At 38.7% G+C, this 14,976-nt stretch overlaps 1 protein-coding gene across 2 annotated transcripts in view; it reads right to left on the bottom strand.

The window, feature by feature from the left end:
• Window positions 1-14,976, bottom strand: part of Gsap (gamma-secretase activating protein) — a 97,438-nt gene that overhangs the window by 59,969 nt on the left and 22,493 nt on the right. For both annotated transcript variants that reach the window (XM_047560808.1, XM_047560807.1), the window contains exons 4-8: window positions 11,451-11,520; window positions 11,090-11,143; window positions 5,291-5,379; window positions 1,223-1,292; window positions 48-97 (exon numbers count right to left, since the gene is read on the bottom strand). In XM_047560808.1, the coding sequence (XP_047416764.1) occupies window positions 48-97; window positions 1,223-1,292; window positions 5,291-5,379; window positions 11,090-11,143; window positions 11,451-11,520 (333 nt within the window). The remainder of the gene's footprint in view (window positions 1-47; window positions 98-1,222; window positions 1,293-5,290; window positions 5,380-11,089; window positions 11,144-11,450; window positions 11,521-14,976) is intronic.

The following is a 14,976-nucleotide window of genomic DNA, read 5'->3' as shown; positions in this document are numbered from 1 at the left end:
GTTCTTTGTAGAAGAAAACTGAAGAAAAAGGAATTTCAAATCTTTACCACTCTATTTCCATCTTCTTGGGTGACTTGGATATGAAATTGCTCAATATCTTTAAAAAAAAAAAGATAATTGAAATTTCAACAAAAACATCAGTATATTTTTCTGTTGTGAACAAATTTTTACAAAAGTAACTAATTAAACAACTGCTGTGAAACAATATTATTAGACTGTAATCTCACAATAGACTCAAACACAAAAACCTGCCTTTCTCCTCCTTTCATTATAGTCTATTTGAAGACCCACTTTTACTTCACTCTTTAATAGCACCAAAGCATGAGGCATGTGGTCTTTCTGTCCCTCTTCCCTCAGCAAGTGTTTGCTCTCATATGCCATCAGTCTTCATAGGGTGAAGAAGGGCTCCTTAGCAGGGTTTATCTTCAATTTCCAAATATCAAACTTGTGTTTGTATGAATATATAGAGAAAACTCATCATACAAGATATTTGGGAGAGGCAGTTTTATTGGGGTCAATTTCACAAGAACAAAACCCCAATACTTTGTCAATTTCCATATGATCCCTTATTATCAATAACAATTTGATTCAGTCACACCTTCTGCCAGTTCTAGTTATAAAAACATGAGAAAGGACATTGAGTGAGAATACAGGAACTAAACACACACCGAAGTTCTCAAGTCTATTCTTCCAGTCATAAAAGAAAGATGGCTCACTAGACAAGTTCCACCATAGGGTTTTGTCCTTCCCCACTTCCCAAATTTGAAAACATCACATAAAGGACATTGCTCTTCTGACATAATCTTATTTGTTTTTACTTAAATTTGGCCATATTGGTATGTGTCCTCAGATCTGCCATGGAATTCTAGCAACCAAAACCTTCCCTTCTCTCCATTCAAACTTCTTTCACCTTATATTAAGGTTATCCACTGGGATAGACATCCTTAAGAAGGATGGACTAAGAAGCCTACCCAACTGTTCTACACACATTGCACCACATGATGAAATTGGAGATCTACGTATAAAGGAGCCCATCATTCCCAAGACAGGGAAACTGGTGGGTGGCAAAGGATAAGCTCTTCCACGAGAATTCTAGGTCTGAAATAGAACAAAGATCAGTGGACCCTTAGCAATGGCAAAGACATCTAGAAGATTCACTCATGTCCACACTTCATTATGTGCCATTTACATGCCCCCACATAGCACTTAAAGATACACTTACATTTCTCTTCTGATATCAGTAACAGGTGGTCCTGTGGTACAGAATGACTTTCAACATGTGGGTAGAGGAACTGTAAAAAGCAAATTAATCAAAATCATAAGTATCTATCTTGGTTGCACAAATATTTCAGAAGTTGCATTTAGTCACTGCACTACTACATACCATATAGGGGACTGGAAGTCACACAATAGTTTGGGGGAAAACACACACACACACACACCCCACAAGTCAAAGTAAGCAGAAAGAAGGGATATTTTCAAGACCTCAGTTTTCCCAGGAGGAAGTTGACCTGAGCATAACTCTATCACCATTCATTTAAACAATAAAGCAATAGTTTGAGCTACTTCTAGGGATTATACTTCCTATTTGGAATATTTGATTCTGAAGCCAATTGGAAGAAGCAATGCAAACATTTATATAGTACATTCTATTTTGCACGTATAAAAATAGAGTGATCAGTCTATTTGTTGTACAACTAAACCTAGTATATAATTTGTGAGTCAAGTAAATATACTCCCCACTGCAACTTCCAAATTCCCGCACCCCAGAAACAAAGCACAACTAGGGATTTTCCAAGAAAGTTCAGTGAGTCATGATGTGGCATGTGGTTGACAATTTACAAGCCTCAAAGACAAATGATCTCCACTGGGAAGAAAAGGCTTATTTCACCCTATTCCTTCTTTGTGGTCTACATAGGGCCCTCATAGGACAAAGCAGGCAGCTGACATCACAAGACCTGACCCCATTATCTGTGATAATGAGGGAAACTTCATCGGATGACTCCAGTGACTTAATTCTTTCATCATCAAAATGGTGACTACAAATCAGCCATTTCATTTTCTAGCATGAAAGACAGCTCACTAGGTAAGATCCACTAGTAAATTTTGTTCTTTCTCCTGCTCCCAAGGCTTGAAACCTTTATGAAAGGACATAACCTTTCATGTTTCTACTTTATAGTCATCAATCTCACTAAAACTTAAGAAAATTTTTGATAAAATGCACTTACCTAGTGTCCTAACTTTTTATAATGTTAGAAATAGGAACTGGTCAATTTATTTAAGTGCTTATAGCCAAATTCCCTTGTAGAACTAAAAAGCAAAGGATTGGGGATATAGCTCAGTGGTGACATGCTTGCCTAGTATACTCAGGGCACTGGGTTCAATTCACATGCACACACAAAAAGGACATTCAGAAAAGAAAACCAAAACATTAAGTATATACCATTCCTCAGGGCAATAACCTCAAATTGAAAAATAAATAGAAATGTGGTGTTTGGCTACAAAAATAGTATAGAGCTAAATACTCATAATTGTGAAATTGTGCACAAATAGGACATGCTGTGTTCTGGGGTTGAAGAACAGCAGAGATAATTGGCACCACATGCATAACAATGAGCAAGTACCCAGTGCTTCAAAATAAGAAAATATTCCTACAGGAGGCAGTTTGACCTCCTAGGTCTACCAAGGTGGCAGGGATTTGCCAATTTAGAAGCATGAGTGCTGAAGAGTTATAATTGTCAACCTCTAACTCTCTGCCTGGTCTTTGCATGGTGACCAGTAAGAAAGTAATTTTAAAAACCCCATTCAGGTAATGGTTGCTTTTGTTCCTACTATGAGGCAGCCTTAGAGCAAAGCCTGAAAGTTAAAAAAAAAAAAACTTCAAATACAACTCTACAAAAGTGTTCAAAGTGATTTTTTTTTTTTTTTTTTTGCATCCTAATAGGAAGTTGTACAGGTGTTCACATATTTAGGGAGACATCTATCTTCACAAGTATAGAGCTAGACTGAGAACTGATACTTGTCTTTGGGAGGCAGGTTGTATAGTTGTGTAGAAGGCTGTGTATTTACCCACTGGAACTATCTGGAAGATGCACCTTGTGTTGGTTGAGACTCTCAAAGGTTACCAGACTGGGGTACAAGCACCACCCAACACTCCTGCTGAGGTTCCTCTGAGAAGGTAACCAAGATTGCACATGCAGACAGGGAAATGTACTACTGGAAATCACACCACAGATGTTTTGATGAGAAAAAGGAGAGAGTTCCCAGTGAGAGTCAGAACCCAGTAGACTGTGGAATGGCATCACTGTATTTGGGGAGCAGGAAGAGAGGGAAAAGGTGAAGATAAGCCACTGATGGAGGTTTGGAGGAGTTTTCTCTCGTTAGAGGCTTAGACATGAGAAACAGGGAGCAGGATTAGGAACTGACATGGGGTCACAGAATGTGTGCAGGTTGTACTTGGTTTGGGTGGAGATTTTTTTCCTTTTGGCCTATAGATTCTGACATGTATCATATGGTTTTAATTTTTTGAATTCACATAGAATTTGTAATTTTAACCACTTTAACATACACAATTTTCAGTGACTTTTAATCTATTCATAATGTTGCAAAGTTTACAAAACTCTCCACATTTTAATTCCCTTTAGTTGCCCAAACCTTCAATAATGTCTCCATTATTTGCACTGGGTGAGGATGCTAAGGGAGCCCAAAACCAAGCCAGAAAAGAGAAGTGTACCCTGCAGCCCTGCACTGATGACAGACTTTCCAGGGGAGGAGAAATACAGCCTGGGAGCTCCAGGACAGGCCCCATCTAGGAGCAACAGGAAGGACTGCTGACCTCAGAGGACCCAGGGCAGAGGGGAGCCAACCCCTCCCCTAACACATGCTGGCTGCTGGCTGGGAGTGGAGGTGGGGTGGGAAGGAAGAAGCAGGTACTTCATGTGACACCAGTGGACCCCAGGTAGACCAAAAGGAATGTTTTGACCTGTAGCAGAGTATCAAATTATACACAGGGAAATTAAGCCCTAGCATGTCCATTATATGCACAGCTGATTCTTGTTATCCATGACAACCATGTTCCATAAAGTCACCAAAACACTGTCTACTGTATACTAACCTTCCCCGGGGCGAAAACAAGGCTAGGTTACTGTGATCCTCTGTTTATAACACTTTTGTCAACAGATAATACATAACCTGGTTTTACATACTTCTGTTTAAAAGATACCTTACATAATATATATATTGTTGCTTCACTAACATCGAGCTCAGAGTCAAGAGCACTACGACTCATGCCAGAATGAAACTTACCTCAACAACACACATATTTTCTCTGTAAAGGCACATCACAGCCTTCCTGCCCCTAGGAACACTAGATAGCACACTCCCAACAATACACTGGGAGGTCATTTAAAACAGAGAAATCACCAATGAAAGCACAAAAATTAAAATAACATGGCACTAGATAGTGAAGCCACCCCCTTAATTACAGCATGAGAACCAAAACAAGGCAAAGCTCTCCTTGTTCAGCCTCAGCTGGGGACGTGCACCTCAGGTGACTCAAATTTTTCTCATTACTCAGCATATCTGCAAATGACAGGGAAAGCGCCTTGACTGTTAATATTGAGTTACAAATCAATTTTAGCAAGAAGAATTCGCAAATATGGAATCTGCAAATAAAGAAGACAGTAATCCACCTGACATCATACACAAATGCTTCTGTATCTATCCATGGAATTGATAAAGTCACTTAGTCATAGATAATTAGTCTATTGACCATGTGATTACCGTGTGTGTGTGTGTGTGTGTGTGTGTGTGTGTGTGTGTGAGAATTACTAGGGATTTAATCTAGGGGCCCCCTACCTCTGAACTACATTCCCAACCCTGTTTATTTTTATTTTGAGAAAGGATCTAAAAGGCTAAGGCAGGCCTTGAACTTGCTATCTACCTGCCTCAGGTTTCCCAGTTGCTGGGATTACAGGCGTGCACCACAGCACTGGGCAAATAAACGTTTAATGCTTACCATAAATGTGTTTTAATATCCAGTGTTTTATCTTGTAAAAATATTCCCTTACAATCAGACAAGTCCTGGTGTAGCAGAATCAGAGAAACTACACTTGAGTTCTTAAATTCCACATTTGCAAAGGAAGAGCTGGTGCTTCCAGCTGTATCCATCTACAAGATTGCTTTGAGGATTGAATGTGATAATGTATGTGAAAGCACCTTGTAAATATTTTTCCACTGGGTTTCATACCTTTTTTTAATGAGATAAGTGATAAATAACAAGCTTACTTACCTGTACCCAAATATAGCTATCCACTGCTTTTAGAACCTTCACATTGTTAACAGGGTGGATTTCAACCAGCAAAGTTAAGCACTTTGATCCTACAGAGAAAAGAAGGCTTTTAGAAGTAAACATTAGAAAATCACATTATCTTTTCCAAAACAAGTAGGAAGAGGAATTCCTGAATCCTATTACACCACACAGTAATTCTACCACTATCAAAGTCCCTTGAGGTGAAATAAACTGTAATTCTATCTCCAATTCCACACTTCAGGGATAATGTGTGACTCCAGGACCACAAAAGAGTAATCAGTGTGGCAAAGGACCTGCCTTCTACACCCTCGACATTGTAAAGAAGTTGCGTTCTATTATGAGAACCATAGGATGCTCAAAAAATGTAAATGTCAAAAGGGAAGTCTTTGACCATCCCTGTAAACAGCAGCAGACACCAGGGGTTTCTGAGATAGAAGATGAAGTTACTTTGAACCCTCACCAGCAACGAATGCCAGTGCCTAACAAACAGGATTCTAACAGCATCATCCCTCCCCAAATGATTGTGATTCTAAGATTTGCATGTAGGTACATCTGGATTTTGAAAATGTAACTGTGTTTCCTACTGCATTAGCTATTCCTTAAAGAAAAGGAATTTTCTTAAAGTTTACTTTTACCCTTTGTAACCCAAAGTAGGTTTCAGGGGTGGTGTAGCTTAGTGCCTAGCATTTGTGAGGCCCTGGGTTTGATTCCCAGCATGTAGGGGCTGGGGAGGAAGGGGGCTTCGAAACAGAGAAAACATCACAGAGCAATGTGCACAGAGAAAGGAACAAGTTCCCTCAGCCTCAGTCATTTTTTAAAAATTTTTGTTTTAATTAATTATACATGACAGTAGAATACACTTTGATACATCATATATAATGGGGTATAATTTCTCATTCTTCTGGTTATACATGATATAGAATCCCACCAGTTGTATAGTTACGTATGTACATAAAGTAATAATGTCTGATCATTCCACCTTCTTCCTACCCCCATACCCCCTCCCCTCCTTTCACTCCCCTCCACCTATTGTTAAGTAACTCTATTCTTCCTTAGCCAAGACCCTCATTGTGAATTAGCATCGCATATCAGAGAAAACATTCGGCTTTTGGTTTTTTTGAGATTGTCCTCAGCTATTTTTAACATAGCTTCACAGGTCCCCTAGGCTTCTAAGTTCAAATAAGCACAACCCAGTGACACTCCAATTCTGTAGCACAATCGTGAATATTGTGTATGAAAGCATAAAGTTATTTCTGATGAACAAACATATTCATAGCTGACAGCACCTATCACTAGGACAGCCTGGGTTTCCCTCAGTGATAATGGCCCTCTCAGGGCCTCAGTGTCACATCTGAGAAATGTCATAAAACACAGCAATTAGGAGGAAGTCCAAGGGCACAGGCGGGAAGGGGTTTACCACAGATATCCAAATTTAGGTCAAAGGTCCCCCTCCCCCATAACTAACCCTCAGAAAACAAAGTGTTGCCTTGTATTTGAGTTCTTAAGTCTCTAATAAAGATCAGGTGTTCTCTCAAAGACTTTATTTCGAATAATAATGTACAATATTATTGTGGTGTAATAGGGTTCAGGAATTCCATTCAGGAATGGTACAGTAGCCTAGAAATCAATACCAATTTTCAATATTTAAGTAACATGATAGCGCTGATTAAAAAAGGGTAAAGAATGTAAAATAACTTCTGGGATCTGACCTAACAATTATGAGGATGAATCGTTCTATTAACATGTCTCAAAGGTTACTTGAAAGACCAAGAGAACAAGTGAGTTATGTGGAATCACAAATCTATAACTGTAGACTAAAAACCAAATGTATGGCAAAAGAGTACTTGTAGCTCAGGATAAAAATCCTAGTGACAGGTGTGTACACCATTTCAACAGGGTTGTATTCCCCATAATTGGGACAGAGGCAAAAGTGAGGTGCCTTGGGAATGTGCTTGATGATTCAAAACATGGTCCCATGAATGAGAAAGACACTGATGTCAAAGATATTCACAAAAAGAAAAGCAGAATAGAAATGTCCTGTGAAAGGGGAGAGTGGGGTGGGGGCAAATTTCCCTATCAATATTTTAAATGTGTGTAACTAAATTATTAAATAGGACAAGCTGACATGTCACTATCTTATCTCTTGCCCTAAAAGTTCATATATTCCAACTGGGGAAAAAAATTGGGGTGGAAGACTGAAGAAACTTTTTCACTGGAAAAATAATCAACTCATATTTGTCCCTTTTAGAATTTATGCTCAAATAAAATACTCAACTAAATTTTCTTATCTTCAAAATAGGAGAATCTTCAAGAACAGAAGTATTTTTCTCTACTAATTTTCTCCTTCCTTAGTGCAGTCCAGACATTTGATTAATATAACTGGCATAATTTTAAGAGCAAACCTTTGCACACAGGAATCTCCCTCAGGAGCAGTGAAGCACTGCTTCACAGGGAAGCAGAAAGCATTCTGGATTAGAATTCTGGAGGCTTTGCCACTAATGTAACATACTTTTCAACATATTGCCAAGTTTTTCTAGGCCATAATACCTTGTTATTAAAATAAAAGACTACAGAAACAGATTATTTCTATAATCACTTTAAGTCATAAAAAGCCTACTATTCCATGAAGTGCTAAACTTATGTTAAGAATGTAGAGAAATCAAGATATCAGTGGAGCCTGGGAGGGCATCACAGAAGGGAAACATGTAGCCAGGCAGAATATGGATGTTCCAGGGACACAGCAAGATGAAAGCCCAGAACAGGCATAACATGAGAGGGAGGAAGGTGGCAGAAGAACCTGGTCTGATGCAGGAGAGGGTGCCTCTTGAGAGATGGTGACCAGGTTGGGAGAGTCAGCAGAGCTCAGGTTAGTGCAGCTCCTGAACTGAACCACACTCTGAAGCATCTGGAGCACTTCACTGCCCCTCATGGGGCAAGGGTCTCCAGGAGTCAGTGGGACCCCAACACGTGGTCACCCCAGTTGCTGTCCTCTGTCAGCACTGTGGCAAATGCTACTCCACAGGGGACAGTGTGGAGGACAGCCTGAGCCTGGCTTCCTAGGAAAAGTCATTTTCTAAATAAAACATTATCTCTGTATGGTCACAGCAAGGAGAGAAGCACGATTGATAAAAATTGCCTTGTAAAGTATGTGAATGGAAGAACTCTAAAAACAAGTTACAATTTGTCTCTTTTGCAATGGAAAAAATAATCTCATTGTAAGTAACTATTAAGCAACACCTTGTAGCAAACCATATATATATATATATATATATACATATATATATACATTTTAATCAAATGACTTACAAGGTCATTTATGGAAAGATTAAGTCTTTCCAAAATATCCATCCAAAGGACAAAACATCATAACAGCCTCTATAATGCTTTGTGGTTACATCATTTCTGAAATTTAACAAAATGAAACCTTCCCATGATGAACACTGATTACTTCTATCTCCAGCCCCAAACTCTCAGCTGAACTTCTGACTCATTCAAATTCCTACCTCACTTCTCCACCATGACATTTATGAGGCATTTCAAACTGAGTATGCTTGGGGGGCACCTCAGAATTACACATTCTTGGGATGGAAATGGGGAACACTTAGCCCCAGTTAGTTCCTTGATCCCCACTGATCATGAGTTGCCCTACTGTGTATCGTTTCCAACCATATTTCCTGGCTGACAAGTATAGATAATAACAAAATTTTCCCCAAGGCCCCAGGCAGAAAGTAAGAAGTAGGCAGAGCAGTTGAGGCAAGGCACTGTCAAGTTCTCACCCCAGTGGTCAGCATAAAAGGTAAGCTAAGTAAAGCTGTGAGATACCCAATACAATAACTAACAATATTCATTCTAATATTTTTAAAGATATAGGCAGATAATCTAATTATAGGTGCAAGCTTAAAAGTCTGAGCAAGCATATCTGTATAGAATTTGCTGTTTTATCAAATAAAATTTTAAGTTTGATCTGAAAGTATGTTTTATAGCATATATAGTCACTAATAATTATTGTTCTGCATGACAATCATGCATAGATAAACACAAAGTAAAAAATACTGTTATAGCTTGGTTTACCAGAGTAAAAAAACATGTCAAAGGCTAAAAGGAATGAGAAGACCTGGGAGATACAGGGAGCAAATCCAAGGTTGTATATAGATTCCCAGGCTCACCACCTCAAGAAACCCAAGCAGAGAGGCCGTTCCTTTCTCAAAGGGGATGCCAGATCCTGGTTTTAGGGGTCAGGACACCAATGTTCTAGATCACATTTTGCTTAAGTTAGTCCAGTTTCTTCTCCTCTGAAGTGAGCTTTGCATCCAATTCTAAGGGGAGCAGAGAGTGCTGGGAACTACCTACAGGAGGCATGGCACAGAAGCGAGTTCTCAGTATATCATGGCAAGGGAGAGGAAAGGGTGAAGAATACAATGAGATTTCAGGGAAAGCTCCTGTCCACCAACACCTGCCATAAAGTTCTTTTTTTTTTTGGTACTGGGAATTGAACTCAGGGGCACTGAACCACTGATCTACATTCCCAGTCCTATTTGCATTTTATTTACAGACACAATCTCACTGAGTTGCTTAGCACCTCACTTCTTGCTGAGGCTGGTTTTGAACCAGCAATTATCCTGCCGAGTCACTGGGATTACAGGTGTGTGCTACTGCACCCAGCTCTGCCATAAACTCTTCTGCTGAGCACTCCAAGAAGGGCCCATCCAGACTCAACTCTGGTGCTCTTGCCTCTCAAAGCAGCCTCTGGGCGGGGAGCATATGTCATGAGAAGCCCAGGATTCTTCACAGGCCTCATATGGAAAACAGGTATAAAGGGTTTTTCAATCAGATTCAAACACAGGAGAATGCATCCAAGTGGAACTAAGCTAACAAAAAAAGAAATTTAAATGCCAAATATATAGAACAGATGGAAAGCACCTGGGATCACAACAATAAGGGATTGTAATGAGATCCACTAGACCAGAGACTGAAAGGTGGTAGTCCACACGCTTGGTCCAGCCCACAGGTGGTGGTAACTGCCTGGGCAGGATTTCAAAAACACTTGGGCCAACTTTTACATATTGTATTTTTTAAATGTAAAAATCTAGGCTCCTCTTAAATTGAAAAGCTGACCCGACTGGATTTACAGCCCCACATGACAACAAAATGCTAGAGCTGAGTAGTGACTTCCCCTGTAAAGTCTCCCTTGGGGGATCTACACCACACAACTAGTCTCTATAGCTCTTAAACTCTTTTCTGCCTCCCATAAAAGAGAAAATATTTCCTGGTTTCTGTGGGGTTCTCAATACTGTTCCTCAATACTGTTGAGTTATAGACAGACAAATGGCACAAAATGTTAAATTTAAAAGATGAGGGTCACATGGCTAATAAAGTACTCAGTGGGCCTTGACAAATGAGAATTGATTTTTTTTTTTTAATTTTGTATTGGTAGGCTATTCACAATGTGCTAGGTAAGAGTCAATATTCAATCAGAAATTTTTAAAATGATATTAGTGACTTTCCCAACTGTTTCGACAGCTGCTGACCATAGGGTTCTACTGTTGTTGCAGTATCTAGCTTTCAAGTGCTAATTATCATCTTAATACTTTTGCTATTTACTGTTTAATTATTTTCTGTACTTTCATGTTTACTTGAAAAATTAGTCTTAAAGCTTGTTCATGCTTAAATGATCACTGCCTTTTCATTCTAAGACAAAGTTTTTCTAAAGATGCTTGGCATTTGACTGCGTCCAATAAATCATCTACCAATATATCCAGAGAAGCATAATTACATTACCTGGTTGAAGTTCATTCCTTCTACCTTCTTCAGTAGATTGAACTAAACTTGCAGCTGATGGAGAAAGAAAAACCCCATTAGCAATTGATCTGTGTAGTATCTTGTTAAAGTTTACCATTTTTTATCTGAAGTAAATCAGTTTAAAGGATCTGTCAGTGGAACATTAAGGTAGAATGCAAAGGATTCTTTTTTTGTAGGTATACCCTTCAGATTCTTAATTTCAAAATTAATTTCCCAAGAACACTTCTTTCCCAGAAGTCATTGTAATGGAATAATCAAATATTCTAAAATCCAATACTTTAAAACTGTTAGAAGATGTAGTTTAGTTCTTGATATGTAGCAATAAGAGAGATTGACTTACCGAGTAACGTTCTTTCACTATTGACGGAGCAACTGACAACTTGCAAGTCTTTCTCAAAGGTATACAAATGCTATTAAAACAAAAGTTTTCTCTTTTTAATTTGAAGTTTTATATCAAATAACAGTAGTATGACAAATTCCCACTGAGCTTTATGTCAAGTATTATGGTTAAATATTTCACTAAAGAACACTCAATGAACTAGTTTATCTATACTGAGACATTTTACATTATTTTTAAAGAAAAGTTTGCTATTTTAGACCATATTTGGCACTGAAACTTAGCCATGAGATAACCAAACACAGACATTAGAGCCAAACTAGACTCATGTTCAAATTGTAACTGTCACTTGCAAGCTGTGTCACTTTGGACAAATTATTCAATCTATCCCCCCATCAATAACATAGGAATCACAATACCCATCTCATATGATTGTTAGGAGGATCATGAGAAATAACAAATGAAGTCTTTAGTACAATGTGTACCACACATAATAAGTACTCAAATGTTAATATTATAATTATTAAGTAAAGTTTTTATCAAATACACAACTGACCATATATCATTAGTTATTCTCAGGGATTGTCACAAGCACAATTCATATTTAGAGAATTAGCAAAGAAATTGTCTATAATCTTTTTCTTATTGCTGTTTGAATTGTTCAAAATATCAAAAGATTCCATTAAAGGAAATGAAAACAGTCATGCAGAAGGAGGATGTGATATGCAGATTGAGGAACTGGAGACACTTGCAGTACATTAGCAAACTCTTTTAAAGTTCACCCAGAAGATAAGGGAACAATGAAGTCTTAGACCTCAGGAGAGAACAGGCTGAGAGAAGCAGTGAACAGCAGAAGTATTTAGAAGGCAATTAGCACTTGTAGACTGAAAAAGCACCGGCACACTGGACTGCACAGCCAAAAATTGTGAAAAATGCTGGAGAAGTCAGGAAACCCAAAAGATGAACTGAGTTAATAAGAAAGCAGCGAATTCCTGGGATAAATTCTGGATTTCTTTGATTCTTGCTCCAAGGGATTCTAATGTATAAGAAAGAAAGATCATGTAGATAGTTTTTAACGTTTTAGCCTTTTAACTACAAAACACATGAACATAGTCTCAGTGTTTAAAAGATGCAAACACGACCAAGTCAACTAAATTCTTGCATTTTACTAGTCAATCCCAACTCCCATCCCAAAGGAAGCATGTTTATAATTTGCCTTCCCAGTTTTTTTTAAATATAGTTTTAGTTGATGATAGACCTGTATTTATTTATATGCGGTGCTGAGAATCAAACCCAGTGCTTCACATTTGCTAGGTGAGTGCTCTACCACTGAGCCACAACCCCAGCCTAAACCTTCCCAATTTTTAAAAAGTATTTTCAACATATTATGCCCTTACATTTCATAGCTTTAAGTTTTTTAAAATGTAAATGGAATGTATTATCCTTACAATGTGCTTTTTTTGTGTGTAACAATATTTTGGAGAGCCTTCTGTGCCAGTGTACATTTATAGACTTCTTAACATTTTAATGGTCATATTGAGGTCCCAAGAACTTACTGATGTCCACTTAGTTTACCTCCCACTTTCAGGTATTATAATGATCCAATGTACTTCCTCTCATACATCTTTGTAAGCCCATACAGGTATTTCTGTAGAATCATACCTCAATGCAGAATTTGTAGGTCAAAAGGTATGCAAGTATTGAATTCTTCCATTATGAGCATCAAAAACTCTTCCCTAACCTAGCTTATGCAAAAAGACAACTACATAGTGGCTCATGGAATTGAATAAAGTAGGATATGGCTTCAGCATTGGCTTGATCCAGAACTGGAAATAACCATTCTTTTGGTTGTCTGGGTTCAATACAATTTTAACCTTCATGCAATGAAGTTCCAAGTTCTATTCCTCACAGCCACAGTAGTCCCAACCTCATTTACCCATCACCAAACCCAATGGAAGAGTCCAGGTACAAATTCCCGAAGTCAGTTAAACACTTACAGTCAACCAGTTTATGTCATATTCACTCCTGTATGCACTAAAAGGGTAGGCCTGCATAAAACAGAGAGGAGGTAGGGGGTACAGAAGGGAGGAAGCAAAGATTTGGGAACCTGCCTAAGTATACATAACATATTGTTTTCCATTTGGCCACGGCAAAGAGAGATCATTCAAGAGATATCCAGACCAAGGTGGAGTAGACACATTTTGTAGCCCTATTGTAGGGCTACAAACCCTGGACATTTTATCCAGAAGAAACCAAGGAAGACCAAAAAGTAGAGAAAAGAAAGCAAGAACTGGAGTTGTAGTTCAGTAGTAGAGCATTTTCCTAGCATGCATGAGACCCTGGATTCAATCCCCAGCACTGATGAAAGTAGCCATGGATCCTCTAGGGACCTCAGGCACCAAAGAATAAGAGCAGTCAGTTTTTGTGTCTTATATCCTAGACTGGAAGCTAAAGGAGAGAACACAACAGAAATGCTGACAAGAGCAAGCAGAAACACACACCCATTATCTCCAGCCAAGAAACAGGAAAGGGAAAACCTTGCCAGGCAGAAAAGCTTTAGACTATACCCATCCTACTCTAACCAAACACCATGCGAGAAAATGCAGTCCTACTCCTACTTCTACCAGCAAAGGCTGAGTGAGGAGACTAAACTTCCATCTTTACCCAGCTATAACAAGGCACCACTCCCATTCCTGCCATATTTCTATCAGAAAAGATCAAATAGGAAATAAAAACTTTTATCTCCACTTGATAGAAATGAGCCTCCTCCCACCAAGAGTGTCATGAAGTTATGTGGGCATTCTGGACTTCCACCCACACCTAACAGTAAGGAAGCACCCCTTCCCCTTCTTCACTGAGTAGTATCAGAAGTGACTGAATGGCAAGTCAAAACTTTTACTACCACCCAGTGACAATGAGACCTCCGCCTACCTAAGTATCACTCCCTGATCCCCAGCTAAGATATCAGTAGAAGCCTAGAGAGCAGCCTGAAATCCTGCCTCTGTCTAGCAACACCTCTTAATTGGTATCAAAGGAGGCCAAGTGAGGAATCTGGACCTTCACCCCTACCTAGCAGCAGTGAGTTTGTGCCTTCATTCTCCAGCAAGAACCACTTCAGAGGAAATACAGAAAATTTCAATAAGATACGGATTCTTATACATAATGCTCAAAATGGCTGAGACACATGGAAAACCATGCATCATGCCAAGAATAAGGAAATTTTCAACTTGAAAGAGAAGGCAACAATAGGCACAAGCACCAAGATGACAGAGGTATTGGTGTTTAAATTCTCTGACAAAGATTTTAAAGCAGCCATCATTATAATGCTTTAATACCTCAGTAGATAAATACAACATACTAGCAGAGGGAACAGGAGAATCAATGAATGTAAAGATAAAACAATACAAATTAACTAATCTGCCCAACAGACAGAAAATAAACTATGGGAAAAGAGAACAGAACCTCAGATCTGTGAGACTAAAACAAAAGATCTAACAATCATACAATTCAAGTCCATAAAATAGGAAAA

This window comes from Sciurus carolinensis, chromosome 8 (assembly GCF_902686445.1).
Source record: "Sciurus carolinensis chromosome 8, mSciCar1.2, whole genome shotgun sequence".
NCBI lineage: Eukaryota > Metazoa > Chordata > Mammalia > Rodentia > Sciuridae > Sciurus > Sciurus carolinensis.
Note: the sequence above shows the minus strand (reverse complement) of the source record. Positions and strands in the feature narration are given on the sequence as shown.